The 12921-nt window shown below is 43.3% G+C and overlaps 1 protein-coding gene across 1 annotated transcript; it reads left to right on the top strand.

Annotated features, from left to right (window-relative positions):
* The first annotated feature begins 275 nt into the window (after positions 1–275).
* On the top strand, positions 276–815 carry LOC147978854 (uncharacterized). The gene is made up of 3 exons (XM_087516679.1): positions 276–419; positions 488–580; positions 678–815. Exons 1-3 carry the CDS (start codon positions 276–278, stop codon positions 813–815), a joined length of 375 nt encoding a protein of 124 aa, XP_087372805.1.
* The last annotated feature ends 12106 nt before the right edge of the window (positions 816–12921 follow it).

The following is a 12921-nucleotide window of genomic DNA, read 5'->3' as shown; positions in this document are numbered from 1 at the left end:
ATGTTATCACGGGTAGTGCTGCTTCTCGCGATCCAAAGTGATCACGTACTGGATTCGTGGGACGTACCTTAACGCCGCTCGGTGTGGAGAGGGGGGGATCCATGGGCAATCAGAGGTCGTTGGCGTCGGTTGTGTGCACGATCTGAACGCCCTCGGTTGGGGCGCTCTCCGGTTGGGGTAGTTTATTTAACATCCGTGATCATGCGCTAGGTGTTGTATATGTCAGCATTGATAATGTTTGCACATGTGATGATACATATTAATTCTTGTAGGAAATGGCGGACGATGAGTTAACTGGTATGATGTATGACATGGAGTTTGGAGAACTGATGAAATACCGGATAGAAGATTGGTCAGATGATGAAAATTCAGATCGTGAAGATAGGTCAGAGAATGGGAACGTATTGGAAGATCTTAATGTGAGTCGCATTATCATGTTGGAATTTTTTGGTCGCATCTGACAATATTATATTTTGAAAATTTATAGATGGATGAACATGATGATGGTCAGGAAAACAATGAGCATGATGATGGTGAGGAAAACAATTCGAAGATCTCGAATGAAGATTACATTAGTCAGGTATGGAAGTGGAATTTTTTGTTGGCATGCATGCAAGTTGAATAAATCCTGGAATATTATATTATAAGTACTTATGTATTTGTGTTATATTTTTCAGCTCATTTCCGAATGTCATAATGCGTACGACTATTACGGTGAATCCGACGCGGAGACAGGCCTTGATGTCGAATCATTAGCTGCACCTGATTCTGGGGAGTCGCAATCGTCGGTCATCATGAGTGAGGTATGTATGTAATCGATGTTGTATGGAAGTAATGTTATACCATAGAAAACTATTTTCATGGCTATGTTATGATTGTGTAGGTGACAGAAGTTGAGGGGAAAAAGAATGTCCAAGATACTGCTAGTGCAGTTGATAAGAGGGATATGTTCATGCAGATAATACAAATGACTTCTACGTCTCATGAGGCTGCGTATGATTTCTACAACAGCTATGCTAGAGAAAATGGTTTCAGCATTAGAAAGAATAGGGTCAGGTATACCAAAACCGAGTCACGTCATATGCGTTATAGGCGGTTTGTTTGTTCCAGACAAGGAAAACGCGACAGCAGGTTGCTAACCGAGGAAGGACACAGCCGTAGGCTCAGACCCGAGACACGCTGCCACTGCGAAGCGCGCCTGACCGTGAAGCTTGACCAACAGCGTGGGGTTTGGTATGTTGATACTTTTGAGGACAAGCATAGCCATATCTTGGCAGGACCGGACGAGGTACCTTTTTCTTTGGTCCCACAGAAAAATCAAAGAGTACCAGAGAGCTGAGATACTGTCCATGGGAGCTGCAGGGATTAGAATTCACGACATGATGGATTCCTTCATCAGCAAACATGTATGGTATGGCGGTGTTGGTTTTACCAGGCGTGACATATACAACCTTTGCGCCAGGGAGAAGAGGAAGCTGCTTTCAAAAGGTGATACTGCCATAGTTATAGGCATCATGGCCAGTAGGAAACAGAGGGATCCTAACTTCTTTTTCTTGTACAAGCTAGACAAGGAAGGACATATGAATAGGACGTTCTGGTGTGACTCCCAGTCTCGTCATGACTATGAGGACTTTCGGCGACGTGCTTGTATTTGACAGCACGTACAAGATGAACCGGTATGGTATGCCATTCATACCCTTTGTTGGTCTTAACAATCACCGGAAGACCACTGTTTTTGCTTGTGTCATAGTTTCGGACGGGACCGAAGAGACATATGTGTGGCTGCTGCAGACTTTTTTGAGGTCCATGTGTCAAAAGATGCCGAAGAGTGTTATCACGGACGCCGACGCTGCGATGATCAAGGCAATTCGCCAAGTCTGGCCAGACGTGTGGCACCGTATATGTACGTGGCATATAGAAAAAAATATGAAGATTCACCTTAGTCACAAGTCCTTGAAGGAGTTCCGAACTCTTCTGTACTATAGCACGTCCACGGCCACGTTTGAGGAGAGATGGCACGCGTTTTCCAAAAGATGGCAGTCGGAAAAAACAGTAACATGGTTGAGACGGATGTATAAGAAGAGGAGACTGTGGGCCGCGGCTTATCTGACAGAGGGTTTTTGGCTTGGCATGAAAAGCAACCAGAGGAGTGAAAGTCTAAACTCATGCCTTCACCTCCACCTAGACGGTGAAATGACCCTGTTGGATATGATTTTGCACTATGAGAACGCCGTTGTACGTATCCATGAGAATGAGGCACGAGATGATTGCACGGCCTCACAGAGTGTACTGGTGCCAGTTACTAGCTCGAGGGAACTTGAGATAGTTGCTTCTCATTGTTGGGGAACGTAGTAATTTCAAAAAAATTCCTACGCACACGCAAGATCATGGTGATGCATAGCAACGAGAGGGGAGAGTATGATCTACGTACCCTAGTAGATCGCAATGGAAGCGTTGACACAACGTAGAGGAAGTAGTCGTACGTCTTCCCGATCCGACCGATCCAAGCACCGTTACTCCGGCACCTCCGAGTTCTTAGCACACGTACAGCTCGATGACGCTCCCCGGGCTCCGATCCAGCAAAGCTTCGGGGATGAGTTCCGTCAGCACGATGGCGTGGTGATGATGATGATGTTATACCGACGCAAGGCTTCGCCTAAGCACTACAATGATATGACCGAGGTGGAATATGGTGGAAGGGGGCACCGCACACGGCTAAGGAACGATCACGAAGATCAACTTGTGTCTTCTAGGGTGCCCCCCTGCCTCCGTATATAAAGGATCCAAGGGGGGTGCGGCCGGCCTAGAGGAGGGCGCAGGAGGAGTCCTACTCCTACCGGGAGTAGGACTCCCCTCCCTTTCCTTGTCCAAGTAGGAGAGAAGGGGGAGAGAAGGAAAGGGGGGGCGCCGCCCCTCCCACCTTGTCCAATTCGGACTAGGGGGAGAGGGGGCGCGCGGCCTGCCCTGGCAGCCCCTTCCTCTTCTCCACTTTAGGCCCATGAGGCCCATTAACCCCCCGGGGGGTTCCGGTAACCCCCCGGTGCTCCGGTTTTATCCGAAACTTCCCCGGAACGCTTCCGGTGTCCGAATATAGTCATCCAATATATCAATCTTTATGTCTCGACCATTTCGAGACTCCTCGTCATGTCCGTGATCACATCCGGGACTCCGAACAAACTTCGGTACATCAAAATGCATAAAACTCATAACAACTGTCATCGTAACTTTAAGCGTGTGGACCCTACGGTTCGAGAACAATGCAAACATGACTGAGACAAATCTCCGGTCAATAACCAATAGCGGGACCTGGATGCCCATATTGGCTCCTACATATTCTACGAAGATCTTTATCGGTCAGACCGCATAACAACATACGTTGTTCCCTTTGTCATCGGTATGTTACTTGCCCGAGATTCGATCGTCGGTATCCAATACCTAGTTCAATCTCGTTACCGGCAAGTCTCTTTACTCGTTCCGTAATACATCATCTCACAACTAACATATTAGTTGTAATTCTTGCAAGGCTTATGTGATGTGCATTACCGAGAGGGCCCAGAGATACCTCTCCGACAATCGGAGTGACAAATCCTAATCTCGAAATACGCCAACCCAACATGTACCTTTGGAGACACCTGTAGAGCTCCTTTATAATCACCCAGTTACGTTGTGACGTTTGGTAGCACACAAAGTGTTCCTCCGGCAAACGGGAGTTGCATAATCTCATAGTCATAGGAACATGTATAAGTCATGAAGAAAGCAATAGCAACATACTAAACGATCGGGTGCTAAGCTAGTGGAATGGGTCATGTCAATCAGATCATTCAACTAATGATGTGATCTCGTTAATCAAATAACAACTCTTTGTTCATGGTTAGGAAACATAACCATCTTTGATTAACGAGCTAGTCAAGTAGAGGCATACTAGTGACACTCTGTTTGTCTATGTATTCACACATGTATTATGTTTCCGGTTAATACAATTCTAGCATGAATAATAAACATTTATCATGATATAAGGAAATAAATAATAACTTTATTATTGCCTCTAGGGCATATTTCCTTCAGTCTCCCACTTGCACTAGAGTCAATAATCTAGATCACATCGCTATGTGATTAACACCAATAGTTCACATCTTTATGTGATTGGTTCACATCTCCATGTGACTAACACCCAAAGGGTTTACTAGTTTCAATAATCTAGTTCACATCGCTATGTGATTAACACCCAAAGAGTGATCATGTTTTGCTTGTGAGAGAAATTTAGTCAACGGGCCCGCCAAATTCAGATCCGTATGTATTTTGCAAAATTCTATGTCTACAATGCTCTGCACGGAGCTACTCTAGCTAATTGCTCCCACTTTCAATATGTATCCAGATTGAGACTTAGAATCATCTAGATCAGTGTCAAAAACTTGCATCGACATAACCCTTTACGACGAACCTTTTTGTCACGTCCATAATCGAGAAACATATCCTTATTTCACTAAGGATAATTCTGACCGCTGTCCAGTGATCTACTCCTAGATCACTATTGTACTCGCTTGCCAAATCAGTGCAGGGTATACAATAGATCTGGTATACAGCATGACATAATTTATAGAACCTATGGCCAAGGCATAGGGAATGACTTTCATTCTCTTTCTATCTTCTGACGTGGTCGGGCTTTGAGTCTTACTCAACTTCACACCTTGTAATACAGGCAAGAATTCTTTCTTTGACTGCTCCATTTTGAACTATTTCAAAATCTTGTCAAGGTATGTACTCATTGAAAAAAAACTTATCAAGCGTCTTGATCTATCTCTATAGATCTTGAAGCTCAATATGTAAGCAGCTTCACCGAAGTCTTTCTTTGAAAAACTCCTTTCAAACACTCCTTTATGCTTTACAGAATAATTCTACATTATTTCCGATCAACAATATGTCATTCACATATACTTATCAGAAATGCTGTAGTGCTCCCACTCACTTTCTCGTAAATACAGGCTTCACCGCAAGTCTGTATAAAACTATATGCTTTGATCAACTCATCAAAGTGTATATTCCAACTCTGAGATGCTTGCACCAGTCCACAGATGGATCGCTGGAGTTTGCACATTTTGTTAGCACCTTTCGGATTGACAAAACCTTCTGGTTGCATCATATACAACTCTTCTTTAATAAATCCATTAAGGAATACAGTTTTGTTTATCCATTTGCCAGATTTCATAAAATGCGGCAATTACTAACATGATTCGGACAAACTCAAGCATAGATACGAGTGAGAAACTCTCATCGTAGTCAACACTTTGAACTTGTCGAAAACCTTTTGCGACAATTCTAGCTTTGTAGATAGTAACACTACTATCAGCGTCCGTCTTCCTCTTGAAGATCCATTTATTTTCTATGGCTTGCCGATCATCGGGCAAATCTATCAAAGTCCATACTTTGTTCTCATACATGGATCATATCTCAGATTTCATGGCCTCAAACCATTTCGCGGAATCTGGGCTCATCATCGCTTCCTCATAGTTCACAAGTTCGTCATGGTCTAGTAACATGACTTCCAGAACAGGATTACCGTACCACTCTGGTGCGGATCTCACTCTGGTTTACCTACGAGATTCAGTAGTAACTTGATCTGAAGTTACATGATCATCATCATTAGCTTCCTCACTAATTGGTGTAGTAGTCACAAGAACAAATTTCTGTGATGAACTAATTTCCAATAAGGGAGAAGGTACAATTACCTTATCAAGTTTTCTACTTTCCTCCCACTCACTTCTTTCGAGAGAAAACTCCTTTCTCTAGAAAGGATCCATTCTTAGCAACGAATGTCTTGCCTTCGGATCTGTGATAGAAGGTGTACCCAACAGTCTCCTTTGGGTATCCTATGAAGACATATTTCTCTGATTTGGGTTTGAGCTTATCAGGATGAAACTTTTTTTTACATAAGCATCACAACCCAAAACTTTAAGAAACGACAACTTTGGTTTCTTGCCAAACCACAGTTCATAAGGTGTCGTCTCAACGGATTTAGATGGTGCCCTTTTAACGTGAATGCAGCTGTCTCTAATGCATAACCCCAAAACGATAGTGGTAGATCGGTAAGAGACATCATAGATCGCACCATATCTAATAAAGTACGGTTATGACGTTCGGACACACCATTACATTGTGGTGTTCCAGGTGGCATGAGTAGTGAAACTATTTCACATTGTTTTTAACTGAAGGCCAAACTCGTAACTCAAATACTCTTCTCTACGATCAGATCGTAGAAACTTTATTTTCTTGTTACGATGATTTTTCACTTCACTCTGAAATTCTTTGAACTTTTCAAATGTTTCAGACTTATGTTTCATCAAGTAGATATACTCATATCTGCTCAAATCATCTGTGAAGATCAGAAAATAATGATACCTGTCGCGAGCCTCAATATTCATCGGACCACATACATCAGTATGTATGATTTCCAACAAATCTATTGCTCGCTCCATTGTTCCGAAGAACAGAGTCTTAGTCATCTTGCCCATGAGGCATGGTTCGCAAGCATCAACTGATTCATAATCAAGTGATTCCAAAAGCCCATCAGCATGGAGTTTCTTCATGCGCTTTACACCAATATGACCTAAACGGCAGTGCTACAAATAAGTTGCACTATCATTATTAACTTTGCATCTTTTGGTTTCAATATTATGATTATGTGTATCACTACGATCGAGATCCAACGTATTTTCATTGGGTGTGTAACCATATAAGGTTTTATTCATGTAAACAGAACAACAATTTATTCTCTTACTTAAATGAATAACCGTATTACAATAAACATGATCAAATCATATTCATGCTCAACGCAAACACCAAATAACACTTATTTAGGTTCAACACTAATCCCGAAATTATAGGGAGTGTGCGATGATGATCATATCATTCATGGAACCACTTCCAACACACATCGTCACTTCACCCTTAACTAGTCTCTGTTTATTCTGCAACTCCTGTTTCGAGTTACTAATCTTAGCAACTGAACTAGTATCAAATACTGAGGGTTTGCTATAAACACTAGTAAAGTACACATCAATAACATGTATATCAAATATACTTATGTTCACTTTGCCATCCTTCTTATCCGCCAATCACTTGGGGTAGTTCCGCTTCCAGTGACCAGTCCCTTTGCAGTAGAAGCACTTAGTCTCAGGCTTAGGACCAGACTTGGGCTTCTTCACTTGAGCAGCAACTTGCTTGCTGTTCTTCTTGAAGTTCCCCTTCTTCCCTCTGCCCTTTTCTTGAAACTAGTGATCTTGTCAACCATCAACACTTGATGTTTTTCTAGATTTCTACCTTCGTTGATTTCAGCATCACGAAGAGCTTGGGAGTTGTTTCCGTTATCCCTTGCATATTATAGTTCATCACGAAGTTCTACTAACTTGGTGATGGTGACTAGAGAATTCTTTCAATCACTATCTTATCTGGAAGATTAACTCCCACTTGATTCAAGCGATTGTAGTACCCAGACAATCTGAGCACATGCTCACTAGTTGAGCGATTCTCCTCCATCTTTTAGCTATAGAACTTGTTGGAGACTTCATATCTCTCAACTCGGGTATTTGCTTGAAATATTAACTTCAACTCCTGGAACATCTCATGTGGTCCATGACGTTCAAAACATCTTTGAAGTCCCGATTCTAAGCCGTTAAGCATGGTGCACTTAAACTATCAAGTAGTCATCATATTGAGCTAGCCAAATGTTCATAACGTCTGCATCTGCTCCTGCAATAGGTCTGTCACCTAGCGGTGCATCAAGGACATAATTCTTCTGTGCAGCAATGAGGATAAACCTCAGATCACGGATCCAATCCGCATCATTGCTACTAAAATCTTTCAACACAATTTTCTCAAGGAACATATCAAAATAAACATATGAAAGCAACAACGCGAGCTATTGATCTACAACATAGATATGCTAATACTACCAGGACTAAGTTCATGATAAATTAAAGTTCAATTAATCATATTACTTAAGAACTCCCACTTAGATAGACATACCTCTAATCCTCTAAGTGATCACGTGATCCAAATCAACTAAACCATGTCCGATCATCACGTGAGATGGAGTAGTTTCATTGGTGAACATCACTATGTTGATCATATCTACTATATGATTCACCCTCGACCTTTCGGTCTCCGTGTTCCGAGGCCATATCTGTATATGCTTGGCTCGTCAAGTATAACCTGAGTATTCCGCGTGTGCAACTGTTTTGCACCCGTTGTATTTGAATGTAGAGCCTATCACACCCGATCATCACGTGGTGTCTCAGCACGAAGAACTTTCACAATGGTGCATACTCAGGGAGAACACTTCTTGATAATTAGTGAGAGATCATCTTATAATGCTACCGTCAATCAAAGCAAGATAAGATGCATAAAAGATAAACATCACATGCAATCAATATAAGTGATATGATATGGCCATCATCATCTTGTGCTTGTGATCTCCATCTCCGAAGCACCGTCATGATCACCATCGTCACCGGCGCGACACCTTGATCTCCATCATAGCATCGTTGTCGTCTCGCCAATCTTATGCTTCTATGACTATCGCTACCGCTTAATGACAAAGTAAAGCATTACATCGCGATTGCATTGCATACAATAAAGCGACAACCATATGGCTCCTGCCAGTTGCCGATAACTTGGTTACAAAACATGATCATCTCATACAATAAAATTTAGCATCATGTATTGACCATATCACATCACAACATGCCCTGCAAAAACAAGTTAGACGTCCTCTACTTTGTTGTTGCAAGTTTTACGTGGCTGCTACGGGCTTAAGCAAGAACCAATCTTACCTACGCATCAAAACCACAACGATAGTTTGTCAAGTTGGTGCTGTTTTAACCTTCGCAAGGACCGGGCGTAGCCACACTCGGTTCAACTAAAGTTGGAGAGACTGTCGCCCGCAAGCCACCTATGTGCAAAGCACGTCGGGAGAATCGGTCTCCCGTAAGTGTACGCATAATGTCGGTCCGGGTCGTCTCGTCCAACAATACCGCCGAACCAAAGTATGACATGCTGGTAAGCAGTATGACTTATATCGCCCACAACTCACTTGTGTTCTACTCGTGCATATAACATCAACATATAAAACCTAGGCTCGGATGCCACTGTTGGGGAACGTAGTAATTTCAAAAAAATTCCTACGCACACGCAAGATCATGATGATGCATAGCAACGAGAGGGGAGAGTATGATCTACGTACCCTAGTAGATCGCAACAGAAGCGTTGACACAACGTAGAGGAAGTACTCGTACGTCTTCCCGATCCGACCGATCCAAGCACCATTACTCCGGCACCTCCGAGTTCTTAGCACACGTACAACTCAATGACGCTCCCCGGGCTCCGATCCAGCAAAGCTTCGGGGATGAGTTCCGTCAGCACGACGGCGTGGTGATGATGATGATGTTCTACCGACGCAGGGCTTCGCCTAAGCACTACAACGATATGACCGAGGTGGAATATGGTGGAAGGGGGCACCGCACACGGCTAAGGAAAGATCACGAAGATCAACTTGTGTCTTCTAGGGTGCCCCCTGCCTCCGTATATAAAGGATCCAAGGGGGGTGCGGCCGGCCTATAGGAGGGCGCAGGAGGAGTCCTACTCCTACCGGGAGTAGGACTCCCCTCCCTTTCCTTGTCCAAGTAGGAGAGAAGGGGGGAGAGAAGGAAAGGGGGGGCGCCGCCCCTCCCTCCTTGTCCAATTCGGACTAGGGGGAGAGGGGGCGCGCGGCCTGCCCTGGCAGCCCCTTCCTCTTCTCCACTTTAGGCCCATGAGGCCCATTAACCCCCCGGTGCTCCGGTTTTATCCGAAACTTCTCCGGAACGCTTCCGGTGTCTGAATATAGTCATCCAATATATCAATCTTTATGTCTCAACCATTTCGAGACTCCTCGTCATGTCCGTGATCACATCCGGGACTCCGAACAAACTTCGGTACATCAAAATGCATAAAACTCATAACAACTGTCATCATAACTTTAAGCGTGCGGACCCTACGGTTCGAGAACAATGCAGACATGACTGAGACAAATCTCCGGTCAATAACCAATAGCGGGACCTGGATGCCCATATTGGCTCCTACATATTCTACGAAGATCTTTATCGGTCAGACCGCATAACAACATACGTTGTTCCCTTTGTCATCGGTATGTTACTTGCCCGAGATTCGATCGTCGGTATCCAATACCTAGTTCAATCTCGTTACCGGCAAGTCTCTTTACTCATTCCGTAATACATCATCTCACAACTAACATATTAGTTGTAATGCTTGCAAGGCTTATGTGATGTGCATTACTGAGAGGGCCCAGAGATACCTCTCCGACAATCGGAGTGACAAATCCTAATCTCGAAATACGCCAACCCAACATGTACCTTTGGAGACACCTGTAGAGCTCCTTTATAATTACCCAGTTACGTTGTGACGTTTGGTAGCACACAAAGTGTTCCTCCGGCAAACGGGAGTTGCATAATCTCATAGTCATATGAACATGTATAAGTCATGAAGAAAGCAATAGCAACATACTAAACGATCGGGTGCTAAGCTAGTGGAATGGGTCATGTCAATCAGATCATTCAACTAATGATGTGATCTCATTAATCAAATAACAACTCTTTGTTCATGGTTAGGAAATATAACCATCTTTGATTAACGAGCTAGTCAAGTAGAGGCATACTAGTGACACTCTGTTTGTCTATGTATTCACACATGTATTATGTTTCCGGTTAATACAATTCTAGCATGAATAATAAACATTTATCATGATATAAGGAAATAAATAATAACTTTATTATTGCCTCTAGGGCATATTTCCTTCACTCATGTCTTCACTCCAGCAAACTTCTATATGTTGCAAGCTGATCTTAGGAAAATTGGCGGCATGGAGATTGTAGAAATAAAGCTCGGAGACGGATCACAGCAGTACATCGTGGCCTGGAAGAATAACCGGAAGAGCCGTTTTTGGGTGGAGTACACTCCAGTAAATTCCGCAGAAACTATAAGGTGCGGCTGCAGAAGAATGATTCGAAAGGGTCTACCTTGCAAGCACATATTCCATGTAGTGAAGTAATTGAATATATATGAAATACCAAAGTGTTTAGTTCTTGTGCGGTTCACGAAAGACGCAAGGTTGGGACTGCCCGCGAGGCGCACAAGCGATCTGTTGGGATTTGGATGGACTGGAGCAGCTGAAAGAATGAAATATAGCCAGGTCAGTGTGTTGGCTTCAGAAGCTATGCATGCAGCATGCAAACACCCAGCTTTGTGGGATCAGTTACAAGAGAGTTTGAAGACCGTGATAGCTAAGAGCCATGAGTATGATCAGCTAAAGGAAAATTTGAGTAAGAAAACGACTGATCTTAGTACTTGTGCAATTGAATATGTAGACGATGGTGAAGGCAACATAGTTGAAGTTCAAGATCCTATTAAAGTATCAACGAAAGGTGCAACTAAGGTAGATGAGAACCACCCTATGTCAAAAAATGGTAAGCCACTTTCGTACGACAAGATCAAAATTAGGTGCGGTGCATGCAAATTGCTAGGGCACACTAAACGCAGCAAGAAATGCAAACTAAATAAGAAGTAAGTTTTTGTACGCATTGTAGGTTATAATTGTTTTTAACTTGTCATTCATTAACTTTTCCTGTTATCGTGTGCAGAAGCGTGGTGGGCAAAGAAGAGTAGAACAGTTGCTAGAGTTATGTTAGGATGAATCCAGTGATCTAATAGTGAGGTGTTTACAATGTGTTACTGCACACATGATACATGATATATAATATTGCAAGAGGCCAGTACCTTGAGATAGTGCTTGTGGCATATATGGACTAAACAGGAGGCGGTCACTTGGGAATTTAATCATGGAAAATGGATAGCATTTTAGCCATTGTAATGATGTCATCTTTTGTGTTGTCCACTCTAGTTATATTATATTAGAAAACTAGATGATACCCGGCATGTTGTTGCGGGAATGTTTTGCAATATATTCATAGAGAAATCGTTACGTGTAACATCTATATGTTGTTGCGGGAATCTTTTGTTTGCATGTTGTGGTGGACCTTTCTCCATGCATGTTGAATGACGAGGTGGCAAACTTGCATGTTAAGAGAAATAGGTTAGTGGTGGCTAGTTGTTTAGATATAGAAGATGTGATTATGTGTGGTAATAATTAAATTTTTTTTCACTCCTTTGGTTCACCACCATTTAGATATGGAAGATACCATCTCACTTTGGTCTATAGTATAGACTTCGTACCAAAAACCCACCATTTCCCCTCATAAAGAAAAGAAAAACCCACCATTTTAGGGCTTGTAGTGTAACTCGGGCCGCTTGTCGCGATGACGTGGAGGGGGGTGACGGATGCCGTTAGACGGCGCGACACACGGCTGCTCCCATTGCCGAGCCCATTTAACAATTTTTATTTTGATTACAGCCTGTTTAAATGGGCCGCGCTGGCCACCTGGTCGGGGCGGTTCTTCCCTCGCGATCTCCACGCGCGTTCTATCTATCCACTGCGACCGCCGCCGCCGCCACCGATCCACGTCTTGCCGCCGGTCACATTACGCCATGGTTTCGTGGAGCGACGAGTCGAGCTCTTCTTCGGATGGCGAATCCGTGACTAGCCTGCAGGTACACTCCTACTATATAATCTCCAGATAGTGCTAGGCTTAGGATTAGGGTTCTTCATTTTCGGTATTTAACGCAGGGCGTTGATTTGTGCATTATCTCTGTTGTTTCGTTTAGCTTCCTACGAGTATCCCTTTCTATGAATGGAGTGGCATTGCTCACGATCTGTCTTCTCGTTGTCTGCATCGAGAACCTTGCGTCAGGCTAGTTGCTTTTGATTCCTTGGACACTGGCAGCCGTTTTCTTGCCTGTGGTCAGAAGGTATGT

Source organism: Triticum urartu, chromosome 3A (assembly GCF_056163025.1).
Source record: "Triticum urartu cultivar PI428250 chromosome 3A, HENAU_Tu73, whole genome shotgun sequence".
NCBI classification, from domain to species: Eukaryota; Viridiplantae; Streptophyta; class Magnoliopsida; order Poales; family Poaceae; genus Triticum; species Triticum urartu.
The sequence above is the reverse complement of the archived record's forward strand: the minus strand, read 5'-3'. Positions and strand labels throughout refer to the sequence as shown.